General features: G+C 40.8%; 1 protein-coding gene across 6 annotated transcripts in view; it reads right to left on the reverse strand.

Moving 5' to 3' along the window:
- DPP8 (dipeptidyl-peptidase 8) overlaps window positions 1–15,768 on the reverse strand; it is an 80,089-nt gene that overhangs the window by 3,628 nt on the left and 60,693 nt on the right. For 4 of the 6 annotated variants that reach the window (XM_011968196.1, XM_011968187.1, XM_011968205.1 and 1 more), the window contains 5 exons: window positions 14,401–14,546; window positions 8,640–8,786; window positions 6,663–6,815; window positions 4,403–4,545; window positions 3,435–3,546 (listed from right to left, as the gene is read on the reverse strand). In XM_011968196.1, coding sequence (XP_011823586.1) covers window positions 3,435–3,546; window positions 4,403–4,545; window positions 6,663–6,815; window positions 8,640–8,786; window positions 14,401–14,546 — 701 coding nt within the window. The remainder of the gene's footprint in view (window positions 1–3,434; window positions 3,547–4,402; window positions 4,546–6,662; window positions 6,816–8,639; window positions 8,787–14,400; window positions 14,547–15,768) is intronic. The other 2 variants (XM_011968215.1, XM_011968220.1) reach the window with 2 other exon arrangements.

Raw genomic sequence — 15,768 nt, forward strand, 5'->3', positions numbered from 1 at the left:
TTTTTAGTAGAGGTGAGGTTTCACCATGTTGGCCAGGCTGGTTTCAAACTCCTGACTTCATGTGATCCACCCACCTCAATCTCCCAAAGTACTGGGATTACAGGCGTGAGCTGCTGCACCTGGCCTGTTTATAACTCCTAACCTAATTCTTTCTTGAATAGTGTCTAATCTTCCGTTTAACCCATCCATTATGCTTTTTATTCTTTTTTTTCCCTTTTTTTTTTTTTTTTTTTTTGGTGAGACGGAGTCTTGCTCTGTCGCCCAGGCTGGAGTTCAGTGACGCGATCTCCGCTCACTGCAAGCTCCGCCTCCTGGGTTCACGCCATTCTCCTACCTCAGCCTCCTGAATAGCTGGGACTACAGGCGCCTGACATCACGCTCAGCTATATTTTCTATTTTTAGTAGAGACGTGGTTTCACCATGTTAGCCAGGATGATCTCCATCTCCTGACCTTGTGATATGCCCGCCTTGGCCTCCCAAAGTGGTGGGATTACAGGCGTGAGCTACCGCGCCTGGCCACTTTTTCTTTTTTAAAGTATATTTTCTATCTATTTGGTTTTTCTTCAAATCATTCCCAAATGCATGTTTCTGATTCCATATTTCCGTTAAACATATTTATTTGATAATTCTAATATTTGATGTCCTCAGGGAACTAACTGTTGTTTCTGCTGACTCTCACTCCTGGTAGTTTGTATCCTTGTTTGTTTGGTAATTTTTGATTGTGAGCTCATGGGAGTGGATCTTAATCTCTGGATACACGAGTGGCCAAAATTAGGGATGCTTCCCTCAAAGATAAATTTGCATTTGCTTGCCAGGAGTCAGGGAGCATTACAGACTTAGGACAACTTTAGCCGCTTTGAGGGTCCAAGCATGATGATGGAAGTCTCAAATTCAGCTTTTCCATCTTTCTACTATATTATAATTTAGTCTCAGAATTGATTGCTATACCAATATCAGCACTGGGCCCCAGGACAATCTAGCCTTTTGTGCTTTCTTGTTGCTCCATGCTCCCACATGTGGTTTCAAATCATCTTTCATGGCAAGTGAAGATGCAGCTGGAAGATTCACGTTACTGTGAGGCTGGTAAATGCATTAACATTCTACATCCTCTAAAATCTAGCTGTTTGTTAACGGGAAGGCCCTCCAGAATGTCTAGTCTAGCATATTATCAGAATAGAGGTTTGGGGCCGGGTGGCTCACGCCTGTAATCCCAGGCGTGAAGGGATTGGAAGGCCAAGGTGGATGGATCATGAGGTCAGGAGTTCAAGACCAGCCTGAACAACATGGTGAAACCACGTCTCTACTAAAAATACAAAAATTAGCTCGTTGTGGTGGCGCGTGCCTATAATCCTAGCTATTCAGGAGGCTGAGGCAGGAGAATTGCTTGAACCCCGGGAGGCGGAGGTTGCAGTGAGCTGAGATTGCACCACCACACTCCAGCCTGGGCAACAGAACAAGACTCTGTCTCAAAAAAAAAAGAAGTTTAATTCAGGGTTGTTGTTAGTTTTCCAAATTGAAAATAGCTTGCTAAAAGGGAGAAATAAGACTTTTTTGAGCAAATAATAGATATTTTATTTTTATCTCTATTCTTCCTTCTTAGTAAAAATGGAGAACTGAAATCCTAAGGAAGCAAATAAAATGAAAAGTGATCTGTATGTAACTTGCTGTGTTAAGAAATTGTAAATTTTTTTTTTTTTTTTTTTTTGATGGAGTCCACTCTGTCACCTAAGCTGGAGTGCAGTGGCACGATCTCGGCTCACTGCAACCTCTGCCTCCCGGGTTCATGCAGTTCTTGTGCCTCAGACTCCTGAGTAGTTGGGATTACAGGCATGCACCACCACACCCGGCTAATTTTTGTATTTTTATTTTTATTTTTTTTGGAGACGGAGTCTCACTCTGCCACCCAGGCTGGAGTGCAGTGGCGCAATCTTGGCTCACTGCAAGCTCTGCCTCCCAGGTTCACTCCATTCTCCTGCCTCAGCCTCCTGAGTAGCTGGGACTACAGGCGCCCACCACAACGCCCGGCTAATTTTTTGTATTTTTAGTAGAGACGGGGTTTCACCGTGTTAGCCAGAATGGTCTCAATCTCCTGACCTCGTGATCCACCTGCCTTGGCCTCCCAAAGTGTTGGGATTACAGGCATGAGCCACTGCGCCTGGCCCCATTTCATAACTACATACTCTGTGAGGCCAAATTTTTCTTCACATACTTTAGCCAAAACAACATATCACAACAGATTGAGTACAGAAAGAGACATAAGAATGTAAGTGTCTTCTTTATTATTATGTCAGACATTAAAGGAACTTAGAAAAATGTAAAATATTGCTGTTTTTCTCAGTAAATTACTTGTTTTGGAATATAGTTTTTCTCTATGAAAAATGTGATTTGTGTTAACATGTAATAGTTTATTATTATCATTTTTGAGACGGAGTTTCACTCTTGTTGCCCAGGCTGCAGTGCAATGGCGCAATCTCAGCTGATCGCAACCTCCGCCTCCTCAGTTTAAGCAATTCTCCTGCCTCAGCCTCCCAAGTATCTGGGATTACAGGCGTGCGCCACCATGCCCGACTAGTTTTTGTATTTTTAGTAGAGACAGGGTTTCTCCATTTTGGTCAGGCTTGTCTCGAACTCCTGACCTCAAGTGATCCGCGCCCACCTTGGCCTCCCAAAGTGCTGGGATTACAGGTGTGAGCCACTGCACCGGGCTGATAGTTTATTATTTTAAAATATTTAAAATTTTTCTCAGTTTTAATATCTTATATGAGAAATATTCATTGATATAATCGACATAAACAAAGTTCTTTGGTAGGTAAAGGTGTCCTGAAACCAAAAAGCTTAAAAATTGCTGCTATAAATATCTCATAGTTTAAACATAAATATCAACTGAAATGTTAAAAAGGAAAAAGTAATTTTTTCAATTTTTGTGTGCACATAATCTGTTTAAGGAGTAAAACATAGTTTTAAGAAAAACTGGAATAAGGATCTATAAATGGAGCAATGGAGGAGGGTAACTTGCTGGTTTCTGCTCCAATGTCAATGTAAAATAAAAGAAAATTAAAAGACCATATAATCAGGCCCTAAAAATCCTTTTACAACCATGAAATCAAAATAGCATATCTTCACCCTTCAAAGCGGAAAAAGAAAAGCAAAGGAGAACAGTGAATGACTTCCTGTCATCTTTTCCATGCTTCCAAACTGAAAGCAGATACAGACACACAGTCATGTAATCTGATAGGCAGATATGTCAGCCTGACTGCAACAGAATCTTAATTTTTATCCAACTACAGGCACTACTAAATATGCCTCTTACTTTAGTTCTCTTAAGCAGACGGTGGACACTCTAAAAATCCGGACTTACCCTACAGTTAATAGATTTCAAAGTAATCAATCACTAATCATGACTGCATTTAACCAGAAAATGTAGAATAACTCACCTGTAAATCATATGGCTTTCCAGCCCTCACTAAAAAACTCAGTAATATACTGGTATGTGCAAAATGGACATTCTCATCCAGGAACCCATGTAAGAGCAGTAAACGATTTGGTCTGGAGAAATGGAAATATTACAGGATTAGGCAAAATAGTACAGTATTTGGGAAAACAATTTCACTTATTTAATCATACTTAACCATATTAACTTCCTGATACTGCAATGTTAGAATAAGAATTCAATATTTTCAATATTAAATTTGTAACATATTAACCACATACCACATGTAATGAAAGATTAAAAAAAGATCTTGTGTTCAATTATTTATAATTAAAATATTAAAACACATCTATAATTATAGCATGTCCCCAGAAAAATTATGTGTAAAATATATTCAGGCAGACATAAAATTTTTTCCACCTTGAAAGTCGTGTACTTAACTTTTTTCAGCAAAAACAACTGCTTCAAATATAACTTGTAAAAAAACATTATATGAACTGGCCTGTAATTCAGTTTTAAGAAACAGCCATGATATTCTAGTATAACATATTCATCTTGGTTTTTCAGTATTTGAATTTTCCATTAGGATTAAAGACAATTTTTTAAAATACAATTGAAAATTTATAATCTTCATTTTAAAGCTTGAATTAGGCTGTGCCCGGTGGCTCACGCCTGTAAACCCAGCACTTTGGGAGTCTGAGGTGGGCAGATAACTTGAGTCCAGGAGTTTGAGACCACCTTAGGCAACATGGTAAAATCCTGCCTGACTCTACTAAAAATACAAAAAATTAGGTGGGCATGGTGGCACGTGCCTGTAGACTCAGCTACTCGGGGGCTGAGGTGGGAGGATCCTCTGGCCCAGGAGTTTGACGATGCAGGGAGCCCTGATCATGCCACTGCACTCCAGCCTAAGTGACAGAGTGAGACTCTGTCTCAATTAAAAAAAAAAAAAAAAAAAAAGCTTGCACTTACTCAGAGGGGAACTTTTCTGCTTGCATGGCCACAGATCCTAAGTAATAGCCCTGTTCATTCTGGTCAGGGTGACCCATATAACGTTCCGTGTATCCTGTATCATAGAAGATCCACAGAGTGACTGGGGCCCCAGCAATAGCAACCTGCATAAGATGACATTGACAGTCAAGTGTGGTCTGGAAAAAGAGAGTGGCTAGCAGTGAGATCTTACAACTGCAAAATTACACTGTAAAATTATCCTTAAGCTTTAGCCTTACGACTGGGGCATACATGTCTTAGGCAACTCAGAATACTGAAGTGAAGTGCCAAGGTCAAGAATTTGATACTCTGTGAGTCAGTTTCATGTTCCATAGGCATTCTACATACCAAACCTTTAACCTGGGCTAGCTGAAATACAAAAGCCGGGCCCATTGTTAAAAGACAACTGAACTACATCCTGCTACTGAGGAAAAAATGTGCGAGAACTGTCAGTTTTATGTAAAAAAGGAGCCACCTTTTTTTTTTAAGCCTCTGTTGGCAGTACAGAATTTAAAACAATAAATGAAATATACTAAAAATTTGCCTCATTTTAAGGCTCTTATACATAGTTTTATATTTAAATACTCTATTTGCTTGACAGCTACAAGCCTGGGAAAATTATGGGAGTAGTCAGAATTTATTTATGGTTATTATAAAGATCATCTAGACATATATGCAAGAATAAAAGCCTTATTTTGTTCTTAAAAATAAAAATTAAGGGTCAGGTGCAATGGCTCACGCCTGTAATCCTAGCACTTTGGGAGGCTGAGGCGGGTGGATCACCCAAGGTCAGGAGTCCGAGACCAGACTGGCAAACATGGTGAAATCCTATCTCTACTAAAAATACAAAAATTAGCTGGGAATAGTGGTGGGCGCCTTTAATTCCAGACTGAAGCATGAGAATTGCTTGAACCTGAGAGGTGGAGGTTGCAGTGAGCCGAGATCGCACCACTGCACTCCAGCCTGGGTGACAGCAAGACTCTGTCTCAAAAATAGAATTAAAAAATAAAAATTTAAAAAATTACTTTTCACTGTAAAGTAACATCATGTTATTGAAATATTAAAAAAAGAAACATACTCATAATTCCTATTCTCAACAATTATCATCCTTATGTATTTTCTTCTAGTATATTTTTCCAAGAGTTTGTTTACAGAATTGTAAGCATTTATACATTTAATAATTCACTCATTCAATGCACTTATTGAGGGCCTACTATGTGCCAAGCATTAGGCTTGACTGCTGAGGATACAGTGGTGTACAGCACAAACAGGTCCCTGCCCTCATAGCTTGCAGTCCAACAATTAAGTAATTACAATCCAATAGGTATGTTGTATGTGCCTTACTAATCGTAACCATCTCCTATACTCTTTGGCACGTATCTATAAACAGTCAGTAACTAGTTATCCAGTTGATGTTTAAACATTATATATGTTTAAAAGAAAAATACACACACACACACATATATACATATAAAACTTGAAGGCTGGGAGCAGTGGTTCACGCCTGTAATCCCAGCACTTTGGGAGGCCAAGGCGGACGGATCACTTAAGGTCAGGAGTTCAAGACCAGCCTAGCAAACATGGTGAAACTCCATCTCTACTAAAAGTACAAAAATTAGCTGGAAATCGTTTGAACCCGGGAGGTGGAGGCTGCAGTGAGCTAAGATCATGTCACTGTGCTCCAGTCTGGGTGAAGAGCGAGACTGTGTCTCAAAACAAAACAAAACAAAACAAACAAAAAAACAAACGAGATATATATACATTTCACATGGCTCTTAAACATACAAACCCTAACATTCTATAATATTGCCAACTGTGGGCCAGGCGCAGTGGCTCATGCCTGTAATCCTAGCACTTTGGGAGACCAACACGGGTGGATCTCTTGAGGTCAGGAGTTTGAGACCAGCCTAGCCAATATGGTGAAATCCCATCTCTACTTTAAAAAAAAAAAAAAAAAATTAGCCAGGTGTGGTGGCCGGCACTTGTAATCCCAGCTATTCAGGAGGCTGAGACATGAGAATCGCCTGAACCCAGGGGGCAGAGGTTGCAGTGAGCCAAGATTGTGCCACTGCACTCCAGCCTGGGCGACAGAGCAAGACTTTGTCTCAAAAAAACAAAAACAAAAACCCAAAAAAAATTGCCAACTCTGTAAACCTTCAGGAAATAGACATTTTTATATATCCTCTATTTACAGAAAAATCTACCCTTATTGCAAAAATGAGTATAATAGGAAGTCACATACCCTGAAGATATCTGACCTCTGCATTAATGCCATCAGGGAGAGGTATCCTCCATAGGACCAGCCGTGGATGCCCACACGATCTAAGTCAATGAAATCATATCGAGAAGCTAGATATTGGAGTCCTTCCACCTGATCATCAATTTCTATTTGACCCTGTCAAAAAAGGGAGAACATTTCACTGATTCTGATGAATAAAAGTCTCATAAGAGTGCTTTTAAAGATGATAAATGTTTTTACTAAAAATACCTGTAGGTCTTTTAATTTTTATTTTATTTATTTTTTGAGATGGAGTCTCACTCTGTTACCCAGGCTGGAGTGCAATGGCATAATCTTGGCTCACTGCAACCTTCGCCTCCTGGATTCAAGCGATTCTCCTGCCTCAGCCTCCCGAGTGGCTGGAATTACAGGCATGCGCCACCATGCCCAGCTAATTTTTGTATTTTTTAGTAGAGACGGAGTTTCACTATGGCCAGGTTGGTCTCAAACTCCTGACCTCTCAAGTGATTCGCCCGCCTCGGCCTCCCAAATTGCTGGGATTACAGGTGTGAGCCACCACACCCGGCCCTGTAGGTTTTTTTAGATTAGAATTTACTACCAACTGAGATTCTGTTGCCCCCTCTCCCTCAAATTTTTAAAAAATCTATTTGGAGATAGGGGCCTATAGCTTCTGTTGCTAGCCTGTCCTAGAGTTTAGTTACCACTTAGTCATAAAGCTCCTTCCTATTGCTACTCAAACTGTCCCTTGCTATTTGGGTATTTCCCATTTCCATTTGTTCTGTTGTCTGCTAAGAGGTCAGCATCTTCCTTGTAACAAGCCTTCCTATACCCAAAGACAAAAAATTAGCCCCTTAAGTAATTAATTTTACTTCTCCTTTTTATTTTTTTGGAGACATGGTTTCACTCTGCTGTCCAGGCTGGAGTGCAGTAGTGTGACCATGGATCTGTAGCTCAATCTCCCAGGCTCAAGTGATCCTCCCACCTCAGCCTCCCAAGTAGCTGGGACTCCAGGCGTGCGCCACCATGCCCAGCTAATTTTTTAACTTATTTGTAGAGGTGGAGGGTCTCATTATGTTGCACAGGTTGGTCTTGAACTCCTGGGCTCAAGTGATCCTCCTGCCTTGGCCTCCCAAAGTGCTGGGATTACAGGCGTGAGCCAATGCACCTGGCCTACTTCTCCTTTTTAATTTTTAGTGCAGTAAAGCAGAAGGAATTGCTCTTGAGGCCCTATCTTCTTATTTCCCTATTATATTACCTCTAGGAACTGAACATACTACTTCTTTAAGGTCCTAGTTCCTACCACCACCACCTTGTCTATATTACTAGGCCTGCCAGTGCACGCAATCTCACTTCACTGAGCCAAAAACAAAAATAAAAACAAAAAAACTTACATGAGAATACAACATAAGGTCAAAGAACTGGCTGTGGGAGAAAATCCCCATGTCTTACTCAGCATGTCCAATAACACTGGCAAACACAGTAACTGCCTTACTGTGCAAAAGGAACATCGGATTCTCATCATTTCCCAAAGCAGCAGAAAGGACATGGGGCATCTCTAAAAGGTAGCATTTAAAGCTTCCTGTAGAGAGAAAGAGGCTTGTCACAAGGAAGGCACTAACCAGTTGGATTCCCTCTTCACAGAGGACAGAACAAATCTCAATAATTCCTCAACAGTGTCCAGGATGCTGAAAGCTAAATGGTGCTAAATTCTACCCAAGTGGACATACAAAATAGAGAGGGTATTTCTATGTACAAGTGGCTCTATCGCAGTTCTCCAAAGTTACATATAGGTAGACATGAGCTAGCCTAGTGTACATCAAGTTGCATCTTCTCTCCCACCCCTAAACTCTAACACATATACACGCTCATTCACTCATTCATAGCCCCTTCCCCCAACTCTCTTTCAAGGGTTTCACACCAAACAATGCACCAGAAAAATGTAAATGTCTGTAAAAGAAAAGTGTTTTTATGCTCACACACCATTTTATATTTAAAGGCGCCTTCAAATTTAAGCCCTCGGTGACAGGATCCCCTGTTGTCTATCACCACAACCACATAACCTAGAGAGGCTAGGGTATTCAAGCGGAAATACTTGACTCCTTTAAACCGATTATTCACCAACTGCACCTGAGGAAGAAACACAACTTCAGTTTATCATATGGAAGCATATAAAAACCCAAGAGTGGCAGGGCATTGCAAGAAATAGAAAGCTTAATTTCACTATTATTTTACCTTTAAAATGCAATTTTTAAAGTCATTTATTTATATATTAACTTAAGTCTTTTCATGTTTATGTTGCTTCCTGCTTAACTTCACACTCAAGTTCAGGGCAATTACTGAACAACCGTAGGCTTTAAAATTCTAACTTAGATATTAATTACATATAAGTGAATCAATCCACCCCATATAAAAAGTTACTAAACTGATTATTTCTACCCTGAAGAACTGTGTTATTCGAATGACAGTTACAAGGACAAATAAGAAAAACTTTCCTCTCCATCAGACATCAGACATGACTGCTGCTTGGCTTCTTCCACTGGCTACCATTACCCTTCAGAGTAAGTCTACATGTCCCTTGAGATCTTTGGCTACCTCTGATCTCATCTCATACCATTTCCCTCCACGTGCACTGTACTCTAACTTCATTGTCAACACTATCAAGTTGGTTCTAGTCCCAGGAACTTGACATTTACCGTTTTCTGTGTCTGGAATGCTTTTCTCTCATATCTTTTGCATGGCTCATTCCTTGTCAATGTTTTAACCTCAGGAGAGGTCTTGCCATCCCCTTTCCCAGCAAATCTTCATAGAACTTCCATTATAAAAAGTCATACTTTTAGGCCAGGTGTGGTGGCTCACACCCGTAATCCCAGCATTTTGGGAGGCTGAGGCGGGTGGATCACCTGAGGTCAGCAGTTCGAGACCAACCTGGCCAACATGGCAAAACCCTGTCTCTACTAAAAACAAAAAATTAGCTGGGCATGGTGGGGAGTGCCTGTGGTCCCAGTTAATCAGGAGGCAGAGGCATGAGAATTGCTTGAACCCAGAAGGCAGAGAGGTTGCAGTGAGCCAAGATCATACCACTGCACTGTAGCCTGGGCAGCAGAGAGAGACTCTGTCTCAAAAAACAAACAAACAAAAATCATACCTTGTTTTTTTTGAAGAGATGGGGTCTCCAAGCTGGAGTGCAGAGGCACAATCATAGCTCAGTGCTGCCTCAAATTCCTGGGCTCAAATTCCTGCCTCGGCCTTCAAGTAGCTGGGACTACAGGTGTGCACCACCATGCCTGGTTAATTTTTAATTTTTTTTGTAGACATAGGGTCTCACCATCATATCTTTTTATGTTTGCTTATTATTTTCCCTTTATGGTCCATGAAGTGGAACATTAGTCTGACATGTTCACTGGGTATCCTCACTGCCTAGAACAGTACCTAGCACATCACAGGAACTTAATACCTGTTTGCTAAATGAATGAATGAAAAAGAGAAATAGGAGAATGTTTTTTTTTCCATTTCTACTTTGGGAAGAGGGTGTTTGGTGGGTAAAGGTACTTGTATTTATTTATTTACTTAAGAGATGGTGTCTCACTCTGTACCCCAGGCTGGAGTGTGGTAGTGCAATCATAGTTCACTACATAGTTCACCTCGAACTCCTGGGCTAAAGCAATCCTTCCACCTCAGCCTCTGAATAGCTGGGATTAATATGTGTGCCACAGCAACTGGCTAAAGATTTGTCTTTAAAGGGAGAGTGCTGAAAGAAGAAATACTAGGCAGAGAAGAACACAAATATGAACATTTAAAGAAACCCACCTCACTTCTTTGTCTGCTACCATGTATAGAAGATGGTCTCAATTGCTTGATATGAACACTTAAATATACTGCCTTTCGGCACTGGCAATCCAAAAGTCTCCTTCAGTATCAATTCTTTAAAACCTGTGTCCTGTTATCATCTAGCCTGATCTCTTTGCATTTTTATTTGCAGAACAGTGTCTGGCACATTCTAGGAAATATTATAAGTATCTGTTACACAAACTTTTGTTTTTTGAGATGTAGTCTTGCTCTGTCACCCAGGCTGGATTGCAATGGCATGATCTCGGCCCACTGCAACTTCAGCCTCCCAGGTTCAAGCGATTCTCGTGCCTCAGCCCCCGAGTAGCTGGGATTACAGGTGTGCACCACAATGCCTGGCTAATTTTTGTAATTTTAGTAGGGTTGGGGTTTCACCATGTTAGCCAGGCTGGTCTCAAACTCCTGACCTCAAGTGATCCGCCCACCTCAGCCTCCCAAAGTGCTGGGGTTACAGGCATGAGCCACCTCACCCAGCCTTGTCAAATAAATGCTTAGAAACACAGCTGTTAATAATGAAGAGTTTAAGAAACTTATCCTTGATAACTTTAGTGGGAAATATCTGTTGCTTTTCTTGTATTTCACACTTTTCTGACCTATAGAAATTGCTGCCTTTGGTGACAAAGTAATTCACTTCACGTTATGAATTGTGACACTATTGCTGTTTCAACAGATTTCCCCTTAGACATGAATACACACCAAAGAACAGTTTTGACCACATGAACATCATACTCTTAAAAGATTTAAACACATTTTACAATGTGATTGTGTGCTATTAAAAAGACCTAGTCCTATATTAGGGAGTCTCTTCATAATTAACCCAAATGAAGTCATCAAACAAGATGAATGATCTTCCAAGAGTTTGAAGGGACAGGGGCACTATATCATGTGAAATCTCATGGGAAAATCTCCCTGCAAACTGAATGCCAGATTCTTTTTTTTTTTTTTTTTTTTTTTTGAAAATGGGGTGGTTTTGTTTTTTTTTTTTTTTTTTTTAAAAGATGGGGGTCTTGCCCAGGCTGGTCTCAAACTCCTGGGCTCAAGTAATCCTCCCACCTCGGCCTCCCAAAGTGCTGAGATTACAAGCATGAGCCACCACACCCGGCCAGATTCTTCTGTTTCTTCTCTTTTGACACATGGTCTCACTCTCTTGTCTAGGCTGGAGTGCAATCACATGATTACAGCTCACTGCAGCTTCAAACTTCCTGGCTCAAGCAATCCTCCTATCTCAGCCTCCCAAGTAGCTGAGACCACAGGTATTCGCCACCATGCCCAATTAATTTTTTTACTTTTTGTAGAGATGGGGGTCTCCCTATCTTGCCATGCTAGTCTCGAACTCCTGGGCTAAAGTGATCTTCCTGTTTAAGCTTCCCGAAGTGCTAGGATTACAGTCATGAGCCACTGTACCCAGCCCAGATTCTTCTCTGGCCTCATCAAATTTGAATTTTTCCCAAGAACATTTTGAGAAAGAAATCAATAAATCACCCTAAGTCACCTATAGCTTTTCAAAAACCACATGGTGAAATTCACTCATAGTCTTTCAAATATGACTGTTCAGTAAGTGCAAAAAAGCATAACTGTACTGCATAAAGTATTCTAAACAATTAATTTTGTTTTGGCTGGGTGCAGGGGCTCACACCTGTAATCCCAGCACTTTGGGAGGCCGAGGTGGGTGGATCACCTGAGGTCAGGAGTTCAAGACCATCCTGGCTAACATAGTGAAACCCTGTCTCTACTAAAAATATAAAAATTAGCTAGGTGTGGTGCTGCGCACCTACAGTCCCAGCTCTCAGGAGGCTGAAGCAAAAGAATTGCTTGAACCTGGGAGGTGGAGGTTGCAATGAGCCCAGATCACGCCACTGCACTCTAGCCTGGGCAACAGAGTGAGACTCCGTCTCAAAAAAAAAAACAAAAACAAATTGTTTTAATTGAATTGGCTAACATTTTTAAAATTATGGTAAAATATATATAAAATTTACCATTTCAAGCATTTTAAGCATACAATTCAATGACATTAAATACATTCATGCTGTTGTGTAACCATCACCATTATCCATTTCCAGAACTTTTTCATCACCCAAACAGAAATTCTGTACCCCATTAATAACTCCTGGCTAGGCACGGTGGTTTACACCTGTAATCCTAGCACTGTGGGAGGCTGAGGTGGGTGGATCATCTGAGGTCGGGGGTCGAGACCAGCCTAGCTAACATGGTGAAACCCCATCTCTACTTAAAATACAAAAAATTAGCCGGGCATGGTGGTGCATGCCTGTAATCCCAGCTATTAGGGAGGCTGAGGCAGGAGAATTGCTTGAACCCAGGAGGCGGAGGAGGCAGTGAGCTGAGATCCTGCCTCTGGAAGACAGAGTGAGACTCTGTCTCAAAAACAAACAAACAAAGAAACAAACAAAGAAACAAAACACTCAAACACTCCCCATCCTCCTTCCATCTAGTCCCTGACAACTTCTATTCTACTTTCTATCCCTATGAATTTGCCTATTATAGGTACCTCATACAATTTGGTATGCAGATACATTTCCAGATACTAAATAACTGGGTATAATTATTAATTATAAAGGGTATTACTGAGTTTAAGGATTGTATTATGAAAACACTATAATTATATTTTAATTTCTTCCAAGGCTCAGTGTAGGATATATAATCAAGAATAAACAATTTTAAAATTTAGCAATTAACCAATACACCCATCCAAAATATATATTTTTTGATGGAGTCTCACTCTGTCACCAGGCTGGAGTGCAGTGGCACTATCTCGGCTCACCGCAACCTCTGACTCCCTAGTTCAAGTGATTCTTCTGCCTCAGCTTCCCAAGTAGCTGGGATTACAGGCACGCGCTACCACGCCCAGCTAATTTTTATATTTTTAGTAGCGACAGGGTTTCACCATTGTTGGCCAGGATGGTCTTGATCTCCTGACCTTGTGATCTTCCCACCTCAGCCTCCCAAAGTTCTGGGAATACAGGTGTGAGCCACCGTGCCTGGTCAAAACATTTTACTCCAATAGTCAAAGCATTTACTGAACAGTCATTGGCTAATACTTAATCCAGAATAAGGAAAATGAAGGTATAAACTTCTTACTGTGCTAAATAGTAGTGTAACAGTTACCTTAACTAGCTGATAAAAATATTTTAATTTGCTTGAGAGATACAGCTTTAGAATGAAGAGGGAGAATTCATTAGGCTACCAAGGCTTTCTGAAAATATCTGTTAAGACCCTTTTTATTTACCAAGACATTTAATTATTTCATTTTATTTCCCAAACAAGTTTATCTACATAGAAAGCAACATATTTACCTACTGACAAGAATACCCCACTGCTCTACACAGAGTTATAGTCCATACTGCAAATTAAGGAACTGACTTAGTGGCAGGGTGCGGTGGCTCACGCCTATAATCCCAGCGCTTTGGGAGGCCTGAGGTGGGTGGATCACTTGAGGTCAGGAGTTCGAGACCAGCCTGACCAACACGGTGAAATCCCATCTCTACTAAAAATACAAAAAAAATTAGCTGGGCATGGTGGTGCATGACTGTAATCCCAGCTACTTGGGAGGCTGAGGCAGAAGAATCACTTGAACCTGGGAGGTGGAGGTTGCAGTGAGTCAACATTGCACCACTGTACTTCAGTCTGAGCAACAAGAGCAAAACTCCATCTCAAAAAAAAAAAAAAAAAAAAAGAATTAGTGATTTATACATTAAACCTCTAACAAAAAGCAGTTTCCTGACCACCTAAACTGAATAATTAGAATATAAGCTACAGTCATTAAGAGCAAATGCCCAACAATACTCAAAATCTTAAACTGACTAGACATTTAAAAAACAAAAGATCTAAAATACATATGCATATGGCTGTATGTATATATGTATATAAATATGCCCACCTGAGGACCACCATATATGAACAGCACAGTTGGATATTTCTTTCCAGGCTGTAGATCATGAGGCTTGTATAGCATCCCATACAATGTAAATCCAGTAGTACTTTCAAAAGAGAAAATTTCTGGAGGGGTATAGTCAGGAAGAGGACCTGTGAATAGGTAACATACCACAGTCTACAAAAGAGTTCTTATGGGAGTGCTACAATCTGGGAACAAGAAAGAAGATATTAAAAGACAGCCCCTCCAACACAAACTGACCACCCCTCTTTTAGATGATAAACTAGAATTTAAGCAAGAGTATATTCATCTTTAAAAACAAAACTAGGCCAGGCACAGTGGCTTACACCTACAATCCTAGCACTTTGGGAGGCTGAGGTGGGTGGATTGCTTGAGCCCAAGAGTTTGTGACCAGCCTGGATGACATGGCGAAACCTGTCTCTACAAAAAAATTAAAAAATTACCCAGGCATGGAGGTGTGCTCCTGCAGTCCCAGCTACTCAGGAGGCTGAGGCAGGAGGATTGATTGAGCCCAGGAGGTTGAGGCTACATTGAGCTGTGACTGTGCCACTGCAGTCCAGCCTGGGCGACAGAACAAGACACTGTCTTGACAACAACAAAAACCCACCAAATAAAAAACAACAACAAAACAAACATATCAAACTATTTCAGAAGCAGACACAGAGTGTTATCAATAATCCTTGGAGCCTAGGAAACGTCTATGTACAGAACTATACAAATACTTTATGCTCAATGTAACTTATTGGTTAAACCATCTATCTGGTTAGAAACAAATAAAGCTGGGTAGGGGGTGAGGGAAATTATTAGTCAATTTAATTTTTCATGGTAGGTGACCAAAAACATTTGCTTCTGATCATTAGAAAATAAGCCTAACCAGAACTCAGAAAAAAGTCATTATCAGTTTGGTTCACCAAGGCTATACAGACATCTCCTAAGTGTCTGTGTACAGCGGATAATTTACAGTCTAGGCAGAGATCATCACCATATTACAAATTCGGATTCTGCTTGTGGATATTAAAACACACTTATATTTTTTCGTTCTGTACTAATTTCTCTCTCTTTTTTTTTTTTTTTTTGAGACAGAGTCTCACTCTGTTGCCCAGGCTGGAGTGCAGGGGTGTGATCTCAGCTCACTGCAACGTCCACCTCCCAGGTTCAAGTGATTCTCCTGCCTCAGCCTCCCAAGTAGCTGGGACTACAGGTGCGCGCTACCACGCCCAGCTAATTTTTATATTTTTAGTAGCGACAGGGTTTCACCATTGTTGGCCAGGATGGTCTTGATCTCCTGACCTTGTGATCTTCCCACCTCAGCCTCCCAAAGTTCTGGGAATACAGGTGTGAGCCACCGTGCCT

This window comes from Mandrillus leucophaeus, unplaced genomic scaffold (assembly GCF_000951045.1).
Source record: "Mandrillus leucophaeus isolate KB7577 unplaced genomic scaffold, Mleu.le_1.0 Scaffold12, whole genome shotgun sequence".
In the NCBI taxonomy this organism is placed as follows: Eukaryota; Metazoa; Chordata; class Mammalia; order Primates; family Cercopithecidae; genus Mandrillus; species Mandrillus leucophaeus.